The 20,345-nt window shown below is 41.1% G+C and overlaps 1 protein-coding gene across 4 annotated transcripts in view; it reads left to right on the top strand.

Moving 5' to 3' along the window:
* PLD5 (phospholipase D family member 5) overlaps window positions 1–20,345 on the top strand; it is a 154,872-nt gene that overhangs the window by 103,131 nt on the left and 31,396 nt on the right. For all 4 annotated transcript variants that reach the window (XM_075412609.1, XM_075412598.1, XM_009942155.2 and 1 more), the window contains one exon: window positions 9,886–10,013. In XM_075412609.1, the coding sequence (XP_075268724.1) occupies window positions 9,886–10,013 (128 nt within the window). The remainder of the gene's footprint in view (window positions 1–9,885; window positions 10,014–20,345) is intronic.

Here is a 20,345-nt window from a genome sequence, read left to right as displayed (position 1 = left end):
GAAGGCAACCGACAGAACCCAAAGCAGAGCTACAGATGTCTGAGAACCACATTTTGGGAATCATTGCACAAGTGTTGTTATTACTAGTCAGCACATTTAGAAGTGACTGTTGCCAATACTGGTGGGTTTAGAATATATAAATATCGGAATGAAATCATTTTGGTAAGTTAAAAAGAGAAAGAGAGATAAATAGTCACTGCATTTTTTGGTAGGGATTTAGCCTTGTTCATTCATAGAAGGTTGTGATTCTAATTCCTCATGTGTTAAGATGAAAAAATGCCCCTGAATTCTTGGGTGTTTCATCTAGGAAGTATATGAACAAATCTAGTACTTCACATGCTAATCCAAATAAAGAAAAGAGTCTTTGAAAGGGGGTAGGGTAAGCAGCGTATGAGTTTACTAATCTCTCTATTTTATTTAAAATAGCTTTCTTTTATAGTAAAAATGTATGCAATTATAATTGGGCAAAGAAAGCAAGCCACAATCCAACTGTAGTAATGCTTTTACTGATAGTATTATAGTCTCACTTTCAGCGGTAATATGCTTTGTCGCCTGCATCAAGTAAGTCAGAAAATTACTTTTCCCAATCTTTAAAGCAATCACTTTTATAGCTTCGTCTAGTAAATGAGCAGCCTACTCCAATAATGAAGGGAAAAAAAGATGTGGGAATTTTTCAAAAATATTCTATCAAACTTTGTTGTACACTAGTTATCTGTATACAGACTCTACTGAATCATCAGATTCACAAACAGATTTATACTCAGAAAATGCTATTTAGAGGAATGAAGAAGTCTGCTGGGGGAAAGAACTGAACTGATCACCAGTGCTCTCATTATTCAAAGTTTTATTCAAAATAATCTGTGACTATTGATATGAAATACCTTAAATAGCCCAAAAAGAAGTAAAAATTTGATTGAAAAATACTGATGTCAGAGTTAAGTCAGTGCAAAATGAGGATTTATTTCATGTTTGCTGCATCAGGCAGCAAAACCTGTTAAGAGGTATGAGATGTTTGTTACCTTCAATAGAATTATTAGAGGGAAAGGAAAAGCTGTTTGGATCTTTTTAAGCTATATTAAGTTCTTGTGCACAGACTGAATTTAATTTTTTTATTTGCTTGCTTATCAAATATCGACTGGCTGGCAGCATGTGCCTTCCAAGCATGTGGTAAAATGAATGTGTCTTTGGTAAAAATAGAACAGACATTTTCCAGTGGAAAATGTAACATGTAAAATTCTACAGTAACAATTAAAAATATTAAATAAAAAGTCAAGTATACATCAGAGTTTTTAAGAAAAAGAAGTGGGAAGAAAGAACTATTACAAAAAATGACAACCCATGGGGTTAACAACATCAATTTACTGTTTAAATTCATGTTGTTATATATTCTGCATTAGAGAAAGAGGTATCAGGCTTCAAATCCTGCTTCTAAATACTGGGGTTCTTTACCATGGGCTGCACTGCATTTTATGCAATCTCAGTGCTTGACGGATTTGTGGAAGCACTCTGTCTTGTGGGTGAAAATGAGAAAGTCAGGAGTTTTCTCTGGAAACTGGATTTCCATCTTCGGAAGGACAAGAGGTCTGTAGTTATAGGAGTGTCTTCTTTGTTTGCAGTCTAAAATTCTGTGCATAGGTTAATTAAACACGCACATTAATTAAACACGTGATTAATAGACTGAGCTACTTGCTATTCATAGGGAAGCTAAAGTAGAGTGTGCCTGTGCTGTATCTACTCTGTGAGTAAAGAGGAGACCTTTTATCTCTGTGCTGTCCTATTTGTCATGGTTTGCCCACCCTGCATTTAAGATGGACCTTTGGCTTTTTGTTGGTGATTCAGAAATTATATTCAGCTGGGTGGATAAATATTACAAAGAAATATTGTCAGGCCTCTCCTTCGTCTCTCCTGTGACATGGAGTGGGAAGCGTTTTGGTTATACGTCCATTTTTTCTGTGGAGTAAATCAAAAGGGACCGGCAGGCAGCGCAAAATGTGTTCATGTGGGTGAGAGCTCTTATGCTGAACTCTTGTCTACAGCAGGGTGCTTAGCTGAGAAATCAGTATTTTGATTAGTTGGGCTAGCAACAAAGGCCAACATTTGACATCTTCAAAGCCACTGTAAGGGCATATTTAGATAATTGTTACCTTGGGAACTAACTAGCTCCCAAGATGTCACTGAAGTTAAACAAGCAATTGAAAGAAATTAATTCTGACCTTTCCTTTGTTCTCAAGAATCTGCAGTCCTGCATCCAGTGAGCAAACTGCACATGCAAGGATCCCGACGGGTCTTTGGCTTTTCTGTGTTGCTGTGGACCCCTGTGTAAGCACATGGGAAATGTCATCCCAAGCAAATGCCAGCATTGTCCCCCTGTCTGCTGTTTGCACGAGTCAAATGGTTATGCAGGACAAGAGGCAAACAAATACTGGGGCTTGCCATCTGGAATTTCTGAGGCCTGATTTTGAGAAGCCGAGGCTGCGATTACGTGGGCCTACCTTGAAATGGCAGCACTGGCATAAGCTGTTCTGCACCTTGGTGCACCCAGCCACAAGCCACTCATTTCCGCACTTGCTTTGTGCCTTCAGCTGTGTCAGGAAAAAAATCCATTCTGCCATGTCGTAAACTGGACTAGTGAGTTGTTCTACATTTGAAACAACCATTTTATATTTATTTATTTTTAACCTGGATCAATTTTCTGATCCAATTCATGCCTTGGACCCCGAAAAGGCTACTTGGGCACAGCTGAGGTGGCAATAGAGGGAAGGAGAAGGGTTGATGAAAATGAGATCTGTTCATGCCACTGTTACTGGGAGTTTTTTTAACCATGCCAATTGTAATTCTGTAATACTTCATTTTCAGTCAGAGCGCTGGGTGTTGTAATGCTCATCTCTCAGTATTTCTTCCTGCTCTCTCCTGTCCCCACGCTCAGCTCTTGTCTTCCTCAGCTGTGTGGATAGAGCAGTTTCTGGGCCTGTGCTGGCTCACGGAAATTATTTTAATCCACTAAATGAGTCAGTAACAAAGCAAAAACCCAATGGTTAGTGTAGAGGATATTCATTCTTGCTGATCGTTCAGGACAGACCCCAACACCATGCTACAGTCGGCTGGGGAGGGAAGGGAAGGGAACCAGGCAAGAGCTGGCTCAGTGCCTGCGGAGGGGGCTGGGAAGTCAGCTGGCAGTGACTGGGACCTCTCTTTTCTCATGCCCGCAGCTCCTCAGGGAGATCTTTGATGGCAGCCCGTCTGCTCAGGGAAGCTCTCTCATAGTAGTCTTTCCTCCAGGCTCCAGGCAGGCATGGACACGTGAGCTGGCTGGGGAGCGTGCCAGTGGAGATGAGAGGTGGCAGCACGCAGTGGGCAGAGAGGGTTTCCTGCGTGTTTTCCCTGAACCATCCATGCCAAGCCCCAAGCACATGAGCCCATCTATTGCAGTTCCAGTGGCTGGTGCAGGCAGGACCAGAGGGGCCCATGGAGTTGCAGGCACAGATTCCTCCTGTGCAGTGATTTCCTCAAAATTCTCCTGGTAGCAGTGACCTCAGATGCTGTGAAATAAGACAGTAAACATTACAGTCATTTTTCATGAAAAATACTGACATCAGAAACAGCCTCACTTTACTACAGACAGCATTTACTTTCAGGGCTGAGAGTTTTGAGGAACTGCATGTGCACATAGTTCATGGCTGATGCTACACCGGGACTGAGTGGGAATTTCATACAGAAAGAAGACATGTTTGTCCTGCAGGTAGTGTGAGTGCTACAATTTAAGGCAGGACTAGGTGATGTGAACGTAAGTTGTATTGTGAATGCTTTCTGAGGATTGCTTGGGCTTGTACCTAGAATGTATTTCATTTTGTGTGTGTGTGGCAATTGCATATGGAGCTGCTAAAGAAAAGGCAGCAAGGCTTTTATTGTACACTGTTTTTTAAAAATAAAATACTGTGGGCTTAGACTGATTAATAGCACTTAATCCTAAAGTGGCAAGATTCAGTCCTGGTAGTTTTTTAAAAGGTGGGGGGGGAGTGGAGGGCAATGTAAACAAAACAGTTGATTCAAAGTTAAGGTATTACCATCAGAGATTTCCCAGAAGTCCTTGAGTGTTCTGTCTTTAATATAAGTCTGAATCATTAATCCTTCTGGGGCCAGGCAGATTTTTAAATTGCATTTCAGATCCAATATTCCATAAAGACTACAGAAGTAGTGAATAGTCTAGTTTGTCTTTTAATCATTCAGAAACGTAGTAAAAATAACTTTGTTGTCAAGTTGTGCATTCCTCTGCTTTTGTACTTGTCCTCCTCTGAGTGCTGGCAGGTCGCACTAATGGGGCTTCTGGAACAACTCCAGACTTCTTGCAATCAGTCGAGAAAAAAGCAGGAAAATTCCTGGGGAGATGATCCTCTGGCTGGGTCACTTGTGTCTGCCCAGTATGAGGCAGCTGCTCTGCCCCCTGTGAGCAGGGTATGCAAAACTCTGGATTTTTGTCTCAGTAGAAGAATTATTTTTATTCAGGGATGTACTTTGTGCTAAGGCTTGCAGTTGAAAGCAAATAAATAAAATGAAAGTGTCTATTGCAAAATGTAGGGAAGGAGACATGAAGCAGAGGAAGTTCCATCTGAACATGAGGAAGAACTTCTTTACTCTGAGGGTAATGGAGCCCTGGAACAGGCTGCCCAGAGGGGCTAGGGAGTCTCCTCTGAAGATATTCAAAACCTGCCTGGACGTGGTCCTGTGCAGCCTGCTCTGGGTGGCCCTGCTTTCCCAGGGGGGTTGGACTAGACGACCCACAGAGATCCCTTCCAACCCCGAACATTCTGTGATTCACTTTGTATATCTATGTGCACACATCTATATTTCCTACTGAGCAAACCGTATTTTAAAAATAATTTTGGGACCTAGGGGTAATAAAGGATCTTTTGTTGACCTTTCTGAGTTAGCACGCGATGATTAACTGCCTCTACACTGCCCTGAAAACTCAGTTTAGGTGAAAGAATACAGCAGGTCCATGGCGCACTGGCAAGCGCTGCGTGTGCAGTAGCCTCCCGGAGAGGCTGTACAGGCTGCTCACACACCAGCTGTGCTCAAGTGTGCATCTGCTTGTGAGCTCTAGGGTTCGTGGTATGGACTAGTTAAGTCTGCTTTTGACTCTGGTTTAAGGCCACCCTCCAAAAGGTATAGGCCAAAGCGTGTATCTTTGTGTGCCAGGTGACTGTTAGCAGTGGGGCGACACAGAGAGGCCACCGCTCACCTTCTCGGACTCCTTTTTGTAGGTCTCATTACTTGGAGTATTTGCTTGGGAATACGCAGAATTAAGAGAGGGGGAAAAAAACAGTGCTATGAGCAAAGGGTATGGATGTGGCGATGAGGAGAGTGTAGGGATGGCAAGAGTGGGGTGAACAGAGGCGGGCAGCTGTTCCTACTGTGGCCAGCTTGGTGGTGACCTGAGGAATGGAGGCTGGAGGATGCGCAGTGGATTGGATGTGGAGCAGGAGCATTTGTCAGGTTCAAACTGCAAATATACAAGAGCGCCATAAGCAGTGTTGCTTTCACTGGCCAAACTAATTTCATACACCAGTGCTTCCCTGCATCCTGCTCTCCGTTCTCCTTTGCAGTCCTTCTAGGACCTCCCCGCTCCGCCATCCTACCAACAGCTCTGTGTTAGCTCCCTCCGACCCGATGTGCTCCCCCTTCCATTGCCTGCTGTGCCTCTGCAGCGTGTGCTTGACAAGCTCTGTTCTCCCAGAATGGGGAAGGAGAGGCAATTCAAAAGCGCCTGTTCATCTCCTCCACCTTCGCAACTCTCCTGTTCCTAGCAGGGGGTAGCGGAGCCCAGCCTGGCTCAACAACCGTTTCTCCCAGGGCTCTGCACGATGCACGGTCCCAACACAGGCCATCAGATCACATATCTCCATTTCTCTCCACCCTCTTGCTGCTGCAGCAGCGTGCTTTCCTACTGCCAGGGCTAACGAGGTCAGGGCTCCTGGTGCTTTTCTCATCGTTGCTCTGCCAGTTGTGAGTTGCCTGTCGCTTCCCAGATGCCTCTGCCTGGCTCTCCTCTCAGTCCTTAAATCCTTCCCCTTTCCTATTTTTCTTTCTCTCTGGTTTTAAAAACACTATAGTGAAGGAAAGTAAGTTGTGAAGACAGAAGGCCAATTTTAGCCGTGGTACAAGCAAATGCAGCTTCTGTTTCTTGGGCGTTATGTTTGCTAACTCCAGAGTGAGCTTAGCCTGTAACTGGCGCTGTTGCAAACGGTTGCAGGCAGAATTTACATGTTTGCTTTCAAGGCAGCTGTGATAATAGCAGCCTAAACAGTTGCTCTTTCTGGGTCTTCTTTACAACAATGATTTATCGTATCCACCAGAGAAGTGATTTGGCTCGGTGGTGTTGGTAGTATCCTAGACTGCTCGTAGGCGTTGGACCCAAAGCCTCTAGGTGCACCTTCTCCAGAGCGCTGTGTAATCCTGGATCTGGAGGCCGAGTGGCAGCCCTGCGAGCCATGGCCTCCAGCAGTCTGCCATGAAGAAGAGTCTCCTGGTTTGTGGCCACCCGGTGACCTTGCTTGAGCGGCAGCAGTGAAATCCCCAGCTAGCATATGCTGCAGCACGGGTGCCAAGATATGCTTCTCGATGACACACAGGTTTTCATGATAGAGTGTGTATGTAATGAGTTCTTGATTAAAGTCTCCTATTAACTGCTTAGAGTGTTTTGACTCGAATCTGCAGAAAAGGTCCTAGCCTTAAGCTCCTGTTCTTGAAGTCATGCTTGCCCTGTGGCCTTCAAGACATCGTTAGTGGAGCTGCGAGCAGGCAGGTAGACCAAACAGGAGGTTGCAGGGCTAGAAATGGTAAATGGCACATGCTTGTGCCATCCTTCTTCTTTGGGATTGCTTTGGGAATTGAATTTTTTTTTGAAATGGATAAAAAAGTCAGTCTTTTTGCAATACTACTGTTGTCTTCTGTTTTCTTCCTCCATTATGAGACAGAGCAAGAGGCTGAGCAGCAGCCTGGCACCTCCCAGAAGCTGTGTTCCCATCACATGCAGAAGGTCCAGGCTCTTGAGGGCAGGGTCCCCTTTGTGCATCCCTGACTGCATCAGTCATCTCCCTTTTACAGTGCGCAAAACCTCCCCACCTAGAAGAAAAAATACCCAGAGAAGTGTCAGTTACTTAAAGCATGCTTTGATCCCTATGGTGGTCTTTTTTTCCTGTGGAAAGAGGGCAGTCTGGCCCAGCCTTTAAAATGCACAGTTTTATGGGAAAGGCAAATCCACTTCAGTTTGAAGTGACAGCACTGTTTTTCTCTAAGATCTTACCCTGCAGTTTAATGTTCAGTGAAACCAAATTGTTAGATTTATTTTTTTAAGAGTCTGGCGTCTGTATTGGCAATCAAGCCTACAAATTGTGCCTTCTGCTTGAACTCGGTAGACCCGCAGCTTTGTGTAATTGAGGCTGCAGCATGATAGAGAGTTCTGTTACGGCTTCATATATTGATCAGTCCAATTTAACTTCCTCTTGGGACCTGGACCACGCTAGGGATGATGGATTGCGCTGAGGACCTGATCAGCCTATTTTAACAAAACATCTCCAGGGCTTCTAGAACAGAGGCAATTATCAATACTGATGCATGTTTCCTTTCATCAAAAGTTAAGGGCTCATTAATAGGCTGCACAGCAGCTGCTGCTTGCAACACATGACTTTTTGTTAATTAACTTGGAGATGCTGTTTCCTCAGCCTTATGAGTTGGCTGTTTCCAGAAGGACAGGTTTTGATTTTAATGGTATGTTTGACAGCAGCATCTCCTGCACTGCTTTATTCACTAATTTGGTAATTGAAGCCGAGATTATATTTTAGAGTGATAGTCCCAACCCACTGCTTATACCCAAGTCTAAACTGCCCACGCCCACAAATCCTGGTGTTTCACAACTTCTGAATTTTGTCTCAGGTTACTGACGATGTCTACTATTTTTAGCGTTAGTATTACTGGTTTATTAGTCTCCTGTTGTAACTTTGCCAGTCAGCGTTTTCAGCACTGGATTTTTCAAGAATGTTTTTAAACTGTGTTTATTTTAAGGTCTCAGTTAAGAGAAGGAAGCTTATTGTTGCTTTTGACTGTTTTACCTTCCTTATACAAAAATCCTAACATTTCATTTATAACCTACTTGATGTAGGTATATTGTGGGTGTTAAATTCATACTGCTATTTAATGCTGCAGATTGGATGTATGGAAAGAAAATGCGATCAAGACAAACTGCTGTGTTAAACTTGATTTTAAACATAGTTTTCAGATAAACAGCTAGAAGTCTAGAGCCCTGCAGAATTGTTTTCCTTAGCTAGTAGGAGGAGTTGCTTTTGTTTTGTTTATTCATCAGAAAACAGTTTAAACCACTTAACACCTGCTATAGTGTTTTCTGATTTATTTTCCATTTCACACACATTATCTCATTAATTAGCACAGTTCTGCTTGTTAATGCATGGATTGAAAGTCAGCAGCAACACATTCCAAGGAAAACTGGAAAATACCTTTGTTTCTAAGCATAGAAGAGTTTGGATGGGTGGTGCTTAGAAAGAATTGGAGAGGTAACTGGGTGCAGCAAATATAATTGTACAACAAACCAAATTCTGTAACTTGCTTAAAATCCTGTGTTGAATGTTTGGTGCTTCATGAAAAATGGCACCTTACCTGATTTTTCTTGTTTTCTTGATGCCTGAACTTCTAGAATCAGTTGTTCAAGTGAGAATTACAGTTTTCATAACAAAAAAGAAATATTTATCACTGGTAACTGTTGTTTAAAATTGCGAGTCAAGTGATTCATAGGAGGTCAGAAATAGGAAGTTAGATGAAAAGAAATATATTTTAGTTCTTTAGGTACCGTGGAATTCTTTTGAAGTTGCGACTTATATCCAACCATTACTGGAATTCATGGTGCTGAAGATCCCATGAATGTTTAATGGGAGATGGCTGGTACCGTTACTGCCCTCCAGGCTGCTGTTTAATGTCACTTCTCTTCCCCAGTTACTGTCATGACTAAAATGTGAAGATGAGTGGGTTACTTTAAATTACCTTCAGCAATGATTAATTCAGATTAATCACCTAATCTTACAAGCACTGCAGCACTGGAAGAACAACAAGGGTATGAGAAATCCCAGAAACTCACCTAATATTAAGTGTATTCTGGATTTAGTGCTGCAAACATACTGATGGGGCCGATTCAGACATTCTTACTGATGTGATGCAGCCAAAATGCTTTCACCCCACAAGTAGCTCCTTTGATTTTGGTGGCCTATAATCCTTATTAAACCTGTGCAATTCAAAGTGATAGGTTGAATGTCACATATTAGCAGGACTAAGAGCAGCTTCAGCATGCTTTAGGGCTTTGTTTACTTCCTCACTCCTTAATTGTTCCCCCGAGTTCCTCTTGTCGTGGTCTGTTCCATGTGGCAGCCCACCACAGGCTACCTGCTCAAACTGTTGCACAGGAGTCTGCTTTTCAGGAAGGGGTTATAATTGCATTTGTGTTTTAAAGGTCATTATTGTAATACATAGCAGGTTTGAGTTATAGAATAGAGCTTTAAAAATAAACTGGTTTTAGGAACGTACAGTACTGCAAAAAAAAAGCAATTATGTGGTTCTAAAATGGAAGAAAACTAAGTAAACAGTATAATGCACGGGAATGTTCCCTATACCTGCTTTTCTGGAATATCTGTTAATTAAGGTCTTAAATAGTGGGACAGTAACACTTTATTGTTGATTTTAAACATTAATGGTGTGTTTAATTACATCCCTCACTAGTTTTGGAAGCTGAGGCACTGAAACATGAAGTTATTTCTTTTTTTAATATTGTAAATTATGTTATTTTAAACCATGCTATTTATTATTTTATCCTTAAATCTCTAGGTGCTGAAGTGCTATATATGAACATGTCAGCATATAATGAAGGTCGGCTTCAGTCATCTTTCTGGATTGTTGATAAACAGCATGTGTACATTGGAAGTGCCAGCCTGGACTGGAGATCGCTGGGACAGGTAATTTAATTGAAAAAGTAATCCTATACCTTTTGAGGGTATAATGAGGAGAAAAAGTAGTGTTTTGAGACCAACAAGTGGAGATGGATTGCTTTCTGTTAGTTTGCCGGCAGAAGTGCCAGCACCAAAAACTGTGCTGCCACAGTTTTGATGACTCTTCTGTGTTGGCAGAAGTATATTACTATAAATTTTACTCCTCTTCATTGGAATAGCTATCCTCAGCAGTTCTGCTTTGGAAAAATTTTAAAAATATGATTGCCTTTATTGATTTCTGTGATGATTTTGTTGTTTGAAGATTGGAAGTTCTGGTTTATTTATTTATTTAAAAAAATAAAAGTGAGCAAACCCGTTGGAAAACAAACCGCTATGGAAGCTCCCTGGTAATGTCATGTGCATGACCTAGTCCTTCTCATCTGCCATTTAAATAAGGAAAAGCAAAATTTGGAAATACTTCCAAATGGATAAGTGGGTATTATCCTGAAATACCCACTGTCTCTGGGTAGGGAGAGATTTATGGTTACAGAAAGTCAAATAGTATAAGGTTATTGAAGGTTGTACCTATTAGAGAGAATTCCATATTTTGATTCCTTAAAGATATGCACTAAGGCCTGTGCCAACAACCAGTGCTGAGAACTCTACAGTCTAGGACCATTTTGAAGAAGTAATTCATCAGTAATGCAGCTTATTTGTCGTCGTGTAGGTATCTGTAGTTTTTTCCTTTCCCCAAGAGGTTCAGGATTATTAAAGGCTGTAATGTTCATTTTTGCTGCATACCACTGACTGTGTGAGGCTGCTGTTGGTCATATTTAGGGAATGGAACCTCTGTGTTTAGATCTCAGTAACTGAAATACACAACAGAGGGGGGAAAAGAAGTAATCCAAGGTACTTATTAGTTGCAGTAAGAAAACTTACTTTCTAAGTATGAGCAAAATCTCAGAAATACAGGAATAATTTTGAACGTAGGTTCTAATGATTTTGTAAAGAAGATGATGTGTGTTGGTTGTGTTGAAGCTTTTAAAGTTTGTTTTGAGCTAGGAGGCTGAAGGTCTGAATAAAAGCAAATCAACGATGAGTGAAGTAAATATGGTTTTGCTGTTCCTGTGTGTATTAATTTAAAACGTAACTTTTTGAAAGTTTACAAAGGAATCTAGAATACTGGTAGAAAAGAGGATATTGTTAGCAAACCAGAGAAAGTCTTGGCAGTCTTGGCTGAGACGATGTTGTATTTTTAGTCAATGTAAGAAGGTATAGTTTGGGCTTTTGGACAGTTTAGAAATTAAATGTTTATACACTGGCTGTGCCTCAAGCTAAACTGTTTGTATGTCATAAAATAGCTCTTAGTCAAAATATTTAGCTTATAAATAGTTTATGCTATATTTTAGCTTTGAAGCCTCTTCTCATTGGAGTTTTGAGTACTGGCGAAAATGATAAACGTGGAGAAAAGCAGCACATCTAACACATAGATTAGTTGAAAATATTTTAATGATTGTGTTTATGACCTCCATCACAGATGCTACAATTCCTTACAGGACTGGTCTTCTCATACTGAAGTAAATCTTAACTCTTGTAACACACCTATGTTAAATTTTGATGCCAATTCTTTGTGGGCCAGTGTTTCAAATGTGATTCCTCACTGTGAATTTTATCACTCTCTTTTCTGCATGTATTTGGACTTTTCATCTTGTTGTCATATAACTGTATATTTTTATATGTAGTGATAAGATGAAGCTCAGAAGAATATTTGTACAGAGCAAAAAGAAATCTCTCTGAATTGCAGTGAAAGAGAATCTGCTGTCCATTAGTTGAGAAATGTATGCTGGGCTTTCAGAAGAGCCTAAGGAAATTGGAAGCCTGGCTCCCGTTGACTCAGATATGAGTAACCAGTTCCCTTACCCCAGAGTTACAGGTTAATAAATCAGGGCAACTGTCAAAGAGATCTGATATGTAGTCCTGAAATAATAATCTGTCTTGAACTTTTCACATAAGAGGCAAAATAAGCACAGAACTCTATCATTTTATTCTGAGTGCTCTCCTCGAGGAAAATGCTTTTCACATGCCTGGGACCTAATCTTAAAATCTATGGTTAGCCGAGTCTGCACTGGGAAAACACATTCCCATGGGTTCTCATGATCAGTCCCGGTGTAGCTGCAAATGAAGGACCAGGCCCCTCTTCTCTCAAAGCAGCCTAAATGAGTAAGGGCTGAGTTTAACTGGGAAATTGCGGAGCAGCTACTGCCAGGCCTGTCCAGACCTGTGCCCTTGCACTCGCGCTGCCTGCGGTAGCCGGGTAGGGCTTCTGCAGTTTTGCAGCGGGAGGCAGGGAACTCGCTGCAGATGCCACTGTGCGATTCATGTTAGATCCTGGTTTACCTGTGGGGCAAGGACCGTGAAAAGGCCGACTGGGCTGTTGATCAGTCACATATGGTCTCTTTAAAAGCTCATCTGACTTTCAGAGTAACAGAACTGTGGTTATTGAATCAGCAAACCACTTTGCCCAGTATTGCTAGACCTTGACAGCAAATCACAGAATAAAGTAGGTCTCTGCTATTCTAGAAACATATGGTACTTGGCCTATCAAGCACAGCAGTTGTCTTCTCACTCCAACAAAGCATCCAGTATGAGTCAGTCACCTTGGAGCTAACAATGTCTCATTATTCTGCAGCACAGTTCAGTGTAAATTTTGTGAGTGCATCCAGTTTCACATCTAATAGTATCTAAAACGCAATGAAAAGCTCAATATTTTAACTGTGCATGTTTGTCATACCTTTTCACATGCCTTCCCCTGTATTTTCTACGTGCATGTTTATTGCTTCCTCCGTGCTGAACCTTCATGTGCATTCAGGCCAGTACACTGCAGACTCATACGGGAGCACCTCGCTGGTGCAGCAGTTGCAGCAGAGATGCGGCAGGGCTCTACAGCATCTCACCCGGGGCCGCAGCCCCAGAGCCTCCCTGCCTCTTGCTCGATAGGGGCCCAGAGGTGTAGGAACACTTCCGTGACATAGCAGTACAGTGCGTTTGACATACAGCAGCTCAGCATACTAAAGAGTATTTATGCAAGGTCACTGTGGTAGCTATAACTGGGTTTTATTGCTATTTCGTCCCTTTGTGGGGGAGAGGGGGTAAAAAAAAAAGTCCGTTGGCATCAGGGAGACCTTAGAGCAGCCTTCCAGTACCTGAAAGGGGCCTACAAGAAAGCTGCAGAGGGACTGTTTACAAGGGCCTGTAGTGATAGGACAACGGGTGATGGCTTCAGGGTGAAAAAGGGTAGGTTTAGATTAGATGTAAGGAAGAAATTCTTCACCATGAGGGTGGTGAGGCCCTGGCACAGGTTGCCCAGAGAAGCTGTGGATGTCCCATCCCTGGCAGTGTTCAAGGCCAGGCTGGACGGGGCTTTGAGCAACCTGGTCTAGTGGAAGGTGTCCCTGTACATGGCAGGGGGCTTGGAACGAGATGGTCTTTAAGGTCCTTTCCAACCCAGACCATTCTATGATTTTATGATCATTGTTCTTCTCTTGGGAGCCTGAGTCTAAAGCTGAAATAGTAATTTAACTTTTAACAGCTCCTTAGAAAACAGCATCAGGACTTACATGTGCAAAGGTGTCAGCTTTACTTTTACCATCTTTGTGGAGAATTCTTCTCTACATTTGTAAGCTGGACTCCAGAAATCAATCTCATATGAGGTTTACTGAGTTTTGTTGCCACTGCCTTGACTTGCCAGAACTGACAAGAAGCAATACTAGTATTTCCTTTAGAAGTAAATTTTCTGCATCAGGGAGAGATTTTTGTATGCTGCATATATTACTTAGGGAATAAACTTTACAGTTGCGTATATCCTTGTGCCTTTGCTGTCAAAGTTTTAATACTTGCCAGAGTCTCAACTTTGAAATTACGGGCAAGGCTGACAGCACAGTCTATTACTAAGTTTAATCATTACTTTTGACATAAAACTCTATTTCAGGTGGGTTGCAAGTTTTCCAAAACTGTAATAATTTTGACTGAAATCATCTATGCCAGCTATCTGCTTCAGTCTGAAATAAAACCCCACAAGCAAATAAAAAAATATTGTTTAGACTCCCTGAAAAAAATGCTTTCACAAAGATTAGATTTCTTTTTTTTTTTCATTCACAGAGAAATATTTTGACCTTTTCTTTGAACAGGTGTAGTTTTTGTGTCAGGGATGCATCTTTTTCTGTTGTTATCCATGTATGGCAAATATTGCCCAGTTACATAACCCGTTGAAAATTCCGGGTTATGAACAGCCAGGGGTTTTACTGCTTTCTTAGACGCGTACCACTTTCTTAGATATAGTAAGCTGTGTAAAACTTTATCAGTGAAATGATCTTTCTACCATTCTAGTTTCTTTCTGGTACATTTTTGTAAACTGATAAAGTGGTGGAAAAACTGTATAAGCAAGTCTTTCAGGTTTACCAACTTGATGAAACACTTTTGGAGAGGTGGTCTCTTGTTCTTTGTGGTGCTGTTCTGCCTTCAAAACATGATTTGGGGGGGTACTAGAAGAGGAAAATGATGAAGATAAAATTTTAAATCGCATTTTGAACTTTTTCTTTCACATAGGAGATCTATGCAATCAGCTGTACAACTTCCATCTTCCACTTCACTGGCATGCATTTGGTAATGGATGCAATTGATAAAGTATTTTCCCAAAGCTCCCAGGCTCTCACCTACTAAGAGTTTAGTCCTGTAATCATTGAACAAGCCAAGCAATATCTTTGGGCCATATTTGTGCAACATCCTTAACTATGTATTTAAGGTAACAATGTGCTGAAGTCTGTTTTTATTCAGCAAAATACATCCACGTATGTTAAAATGTTTGGCTGGAAAAGGTTTCACTCAAACATGCTAAAATTAGGTAGATATACTGATCAATTTTTTCCGGTGGTTTGAACTAATAACAATCAAGATGGCTGTGGTGCTGTATTCTAGTTTCTAGTTCCTTGACCAGGTAGCTTATTAATGTACTTAAGTAAAAGAAATTGGTTATATAAAAATTGTTACAATCCATAATGTTAATGCCGAGCAAGAGCTAACAAAAAGTGTCGTATATTCCTTTTGTTCCATGTCTCCCTCCACTAGTTCCAGCAAAGCTTGAAAATGCATTTAGCTCATAATTCTGTTAAGGAGCGTGAGGTTTGTAGTACAGACAGAACCTTTAATCAGCTCAAGAAACACTTCTGGAGCTCTTTATGCTAACAATATTTTTGGAAAAGTTTTGTTCACACATGAATAATTGAATCCAGTGGGCAAACAACTGTAGTGGATTAGTTGAACCCCTTCAGAGAAATACGTTTATGTGCAACAAATAATCAGTCCTTGGAAAATTCTATTACTGAAAATTATTGAAACAAGTAAAATTAATCCGATTGTCTTCACTGGAAGTGGAATCAGGCTAATACTAAATACTCTTGTAAGCAAAAAGATAGCTTAAATCATGAATACTAATAGGTAGCAGGTGGTTGGGTGTATGTGTGGGGGTTAGGGTCCAAATTTGAACATTTGAGCTCTCAAGCAGAAGCCTACTGCGTGTTCGCTGTAATAAGTAGAGTCTGATTTTAAACTCCTGGACTAAAAGAAAGTGGGACGTCCAGAGTCTTCCAGTTACTGAAGAGACGTGAGACAGAACCACCAGTTAGGAGACTTCTCCCACATTGTGCTTATGCATGGAAACTGTTTAGGTTGGGGGAAAAGTGAGTCTTGATGTGCCAGAAAATACAGAGTGCTAGCAAGAAGTGGTTTTGGAAAAAAGAAGGGGGCCTTGAAAAGAAGAAGGTGAAGCTCCTTGCTGGAGGAAAGGTCCTGAAGGTGGGAGAGATCCTGGAGATCAGGGAGCTGTGAGGAGATGGAAGCCATGGCGTGTGCCAGGGATACTGGCTGGTGATGTCCGAGACAGGTAACAGCGAGCAGCCACGCAGCAACGACGGACCCAGCTTTCTGCTTGAGCATCCCGGGCCACCAGCCATCTCACTGCAGGGATGGAAGGTATGGATGGAAAGTATGAAAGATAATCAGGGTGTTGCAAAAGCTCTCATCTCATTGGTTCTTAAGCAAACCCCAATATCCAGATCTGCTGGGGGAAGTCATTTACCCTGTCTTGCCTGTGACATCTTAAAAGCATTATCTCAGAAAGTCTTACTTAAATTTAGGCTCAGCTGATGTCGAGGAAAAGTTCCTACACAGAGCTATGATTTTCTCTCTTAGTTAGCTGTGTAAAAACTACTAGCAGAGGATTTTTCCTTTGAAGATGCCTCTTAAGTCCATATATTTTCTAGGTTGTTGATTCTTCTGATTGTGTTAAATTCAGACCAGTTTAAGCAGAATGGCTGTAAGATGTAATTTTTTAAGGACAAAAACACAACCAGGCTGTAAAACACATTTTTTTAAGGACAAGAAACCAACCATGTGAGCTTGCTCTCGTATTCCCACTTGTTTTATGTCTCTGTTGGATTCCTTGTGTGATTTCTTTCACTAATAAAAAATAGACTTTAGGAAGGCATTTGACTTCTCTTAATCTTAAAAATCCATCAGGAGGAGGACTGGAAAACTAATACCTGATATCTTCACCTATGTATTTATTTATAAAGATATATTACTTCTTGGTAAATCAGGCTTGGTCATATGAGCGGAATTTTTTGACCTTGCTGCTTTCATGAAATGAGTTCAGGCAGTGTTTTGAATAGCAGAAGTTTATCTAGTCATCTCTGTTGCAAAGGATCAATGATTTGTTCTTGCTGACGCTCAGCAGTGCCTTGGAGCACTTTCTAAAGCGTCCCGTGTGACAGCTGGGTATCTGATAGGACTACGAAACAACAGTGTTTCCTTTTCAGGCAGCTTCCTCTCCATCCTCCTCTTACTCTCTTGTTGCTATAAGTTGCTGATTGTATCTCCATAATTTAAGGTAATTAGAAAATTAGATAAACTGTCCCAGCACTGTTTATTGGGTTGGAAACAGTGATCTGTTTTATCTGAGGAGTTAGGTTTTTACTTGATGCGCCTAAGATGTTAAATAAATACACAAGAGGGCCAAAATACTGTAGAAGGTGAGATGTGTGACAGTGCGTGAATGAGAAACTCTCTGTGCACTACTCTTTCATTATGATTATTATTATGTAAAATGTACTTGCCTCTTTAGGATTGATTCCTATAGTAGATTAAAGTTATAGCATTTACAAATTATCAATTACATTTGAAGAATAAGAATTAAGTTGCCCAATTCATTTATTCTGTTAATAATTCAGTTGAATCAACAAATTAGATACGTGATATGTTGAGAGCTATGAGTATTATATTAATTATTCAAAAAAGGCTTATTAAGCATCTGTAGATACAGTAGATAAGCAAAGTTATGCTTTTTATGATAAATATGAATAATCTAGTGCATACTTACAGTGAAAGTATTGGATTCTGAATTTTCTTAAATTGAGAACCCTGTAGTTATTCAAAAGAAAAAAAACAACCAACCAAAAACCACCTCCTCTTGTCTTCCTTGACAAATAGACTAATAAAACCTAACCTCTTTTTCTTTCTATTCTGAGATGACAAAAGTTGGGTGATGAATATGGTATCTCAGGTATCAAGAGCAGTTTGGGACAGTTTGGGTTTGTGGGACTATTGGAGGAGAAACCCTTTGATTGCTGAGGGTGGGGGTGTAAAATCAATTGGAAGCAATCCATGTGGTTCTTTACTCAAAAGTCTCATCTCAGTTATATTGAGGAGACTTGGGTGGAGGAGTCACAGCTCGAAGGCACTTTGAGAGTGGCAAAACTCATCCTGGGATCATTCCTTCTTCTCTTGGTCTCCATTTCTGGGGATATGGATCCAGATCAAAACTTTCCCAGAACTCAGGAAGCTCTGGAACACTGCCGGCAGCATGTGCAACCCATGCTTCTTTTTATGTATCTCTCCGGGAAAGGGGAATGGTCATTTCCTCAAAGTATATCCTTGCAGACTGTATTTTCTATTCATTTGTGTGATCAAAATCGTCCTCCCATAAAAACAGTATGTGATAAATACCAGACTTCCATATACCTCAGACTACATCATGATGGTCTCATTTCTTCCCAGTTTCCCCAAAATCTTGCTATCGCGGAGCCACCTCTCCAAGCTGATCACTGAGACAGGATCTGCACATTTGCAATTTCTGTCAATGACAGTTGCAGCCTATCTTTACAGAACTGTGTAGAGCAAAAAGCATGCTATAATCAGTCAGTCATTTTTTTTAACTTTTATCTAAATGAGTCGCTTGAAGTTATGTAATGGCACATCTGGTCCTTTTGAGATAAGATACTGTTGCCTGGCAGTTGGTGGAATTGCATCTTTTCACTCAAGCAAAAGTTATACTGAGAGTTTCCATTTGATACAACGTTGTTCTAATGTGAACTACAGCTAGTCCCTAATGTGCACTTTAGACCCTTGCCAATCCTTGCCATCGTCTTCTAATAATGTGCTTAATTTTCTTGCTGTCCCAGCGGTGTTCAGTATCGTGCTGCTGTTAGTAAATTGAGCATGGTCTCAAGCGTCCTATAACATGAAACAAGGCTCTTTCAACTCCGTCATCCAGCAAGGTTCAATCAAGCTCAGATGGGTATACGTTAGGCTGAAAGTACACGCAACATAATAGCAGTGTATTCTGTCAAAATTCAGTTTTCTGTGTTAAATAAGATCTCTCATATATGACAGAGAATATCTGCTTCTAAAAAGTTGTGATATAGTGTTAGCCATATGATCTAATCCTTAAAAACACTCATGCTGCTAACCTGATTGATTTCAATGGGATTATTTCCACAGCTAGCTAATGTTATAAAGATAAACATAAAAGTGCAACTCAGATCTTCAAGCACAGGTAAATGAGTCAAGAGGTGAAGAAAAACAGGTCTGAGTAGATATTACAGAACTGTATTGACAATTAATTACCTTTTTTCTGGTTTTTATTTCTTGCAGTGTAGAAAGCGAGTTGGATTGTCAAAACTCTGCTGTGATGCTATTACAGCTTGTCCTTCAAAAGACAAGCTGAAAATACATGTATTATTTTCACTAAGAGCTTTTGGCCAGGATCTCCACCCTTGACCAAATGTAGAGCAGTTTGACAACTCTAACCTTTCTCTAAAACAGCAGCTTTGCTTTTTGTTTCCTCCTTTTTTGGTGAGGAAGAGTTAAGCCACTGAAATTTGCAAAAACCGTTTGGCAGAATCTCCCAGAAACTGCAGCACAAATGGTGCACTGGGCAGTTGTCTTGCCTTTAAAACAAATAAGTTTTAAAAAAGGCATTGGTCACAGTGATGGGAATGATTTCCAGGCACACCTCCGTAAGGCCTGTCTGCAGTGATCAGTAAAGCAGAAGGGCTCGATTTGAATGTATAGATCCTCCAGCTAATTGCACTGATAAGTCCTGTGGTTTCATTTGTGTTGTGTTCATTATGAAACCCTGAAATAGTAAGATGCGCTGAGACAGCAATGCGTATTAATGCAGGTGCTGCACTAGAATGGTTTTATGGCTTCTTCACCAGAGCTGGCTTGCAGACAAGGGGCAGCAGAACTTGATCTTTTTGCACCAACCTGTCCTGCCCGCTGCTGGTCTCAAGTCCAAGCCGACTGCACGGACAGGGCAAAGGCATTTGTGCTGCTCTTCTGTGCCAGAGCCTGCCGCTGGCTTTCAGCAGCTAAGGGGTAAGCATGCCTGGAGAGTCAGACCTCTTAAAACCAGTGTGGCCTTTTACAATCATAGAATCATTTAGGTTGGAAAAGACCCTTAAGATCATCAAGTCCAACTGTTAATAGTTTGGTTTGTCCTAGGTAACAATACAGGCTGTGCAGTCTGATCCAGGGGTTCCAGCATCTGGGTCAAGAGCTGGTGGTGGAGTCTTAAATAATCAGTAGACTTACATGGATGTGAGAAAGGCAGTAAATCCACCACTTTCCCAAAAATGTGATTTACGTTGTGCTGAAAAAGAACTTTTTCATTAAACCCCAGCTGAATCTCTGAGGGTGAGCTAATGCACCACAATGTATTCTGCCATCTCCCACAAGAACTTGCTGGCAACTAATCTTGGTCAGTGATGTTGATGAATGGAGGCAGATTCCTCTCAGAGGGATTTCGTTATTACCATACCCCATCAGGTCAGTCTTGTTCAACTAAACAATTAAAATAACAACATTAAAATAATCATGAAAGTGTATTCCCAATATGTGGTTCCACCCACGCACACGTACTTTGATATTGTACAGATGATATTTCCCTTCTAGATAAATATCTTCATTCAGAACTGCCTCAACTCCAGAAGGCTCCCAAACGCAGCAGCCCAGTCACCTCCCACT

The sequence above is a fragment of the Opisthocomus hoazin genome, chromosome 2, assembly GCF_030867145.1.
Source record: "Opisthocomus hoazin isolate bOpiHoa1 chromosome 2, bOpiHoa1.hap1, whole genome shotgun sequence".
NCBI classification, from domain to species: domain Eukaryota; kingdom Metazoa; phylum Chordata; class Aves; order Opisthocomiformes; family Opisthocomidae; genus Opisthocomus; species Opisthocomus hoazin.
Note: the sequence above shows the minus strand (reverse complement) of the source record. Positions and strands in the feature narration are given on the sequence as shown.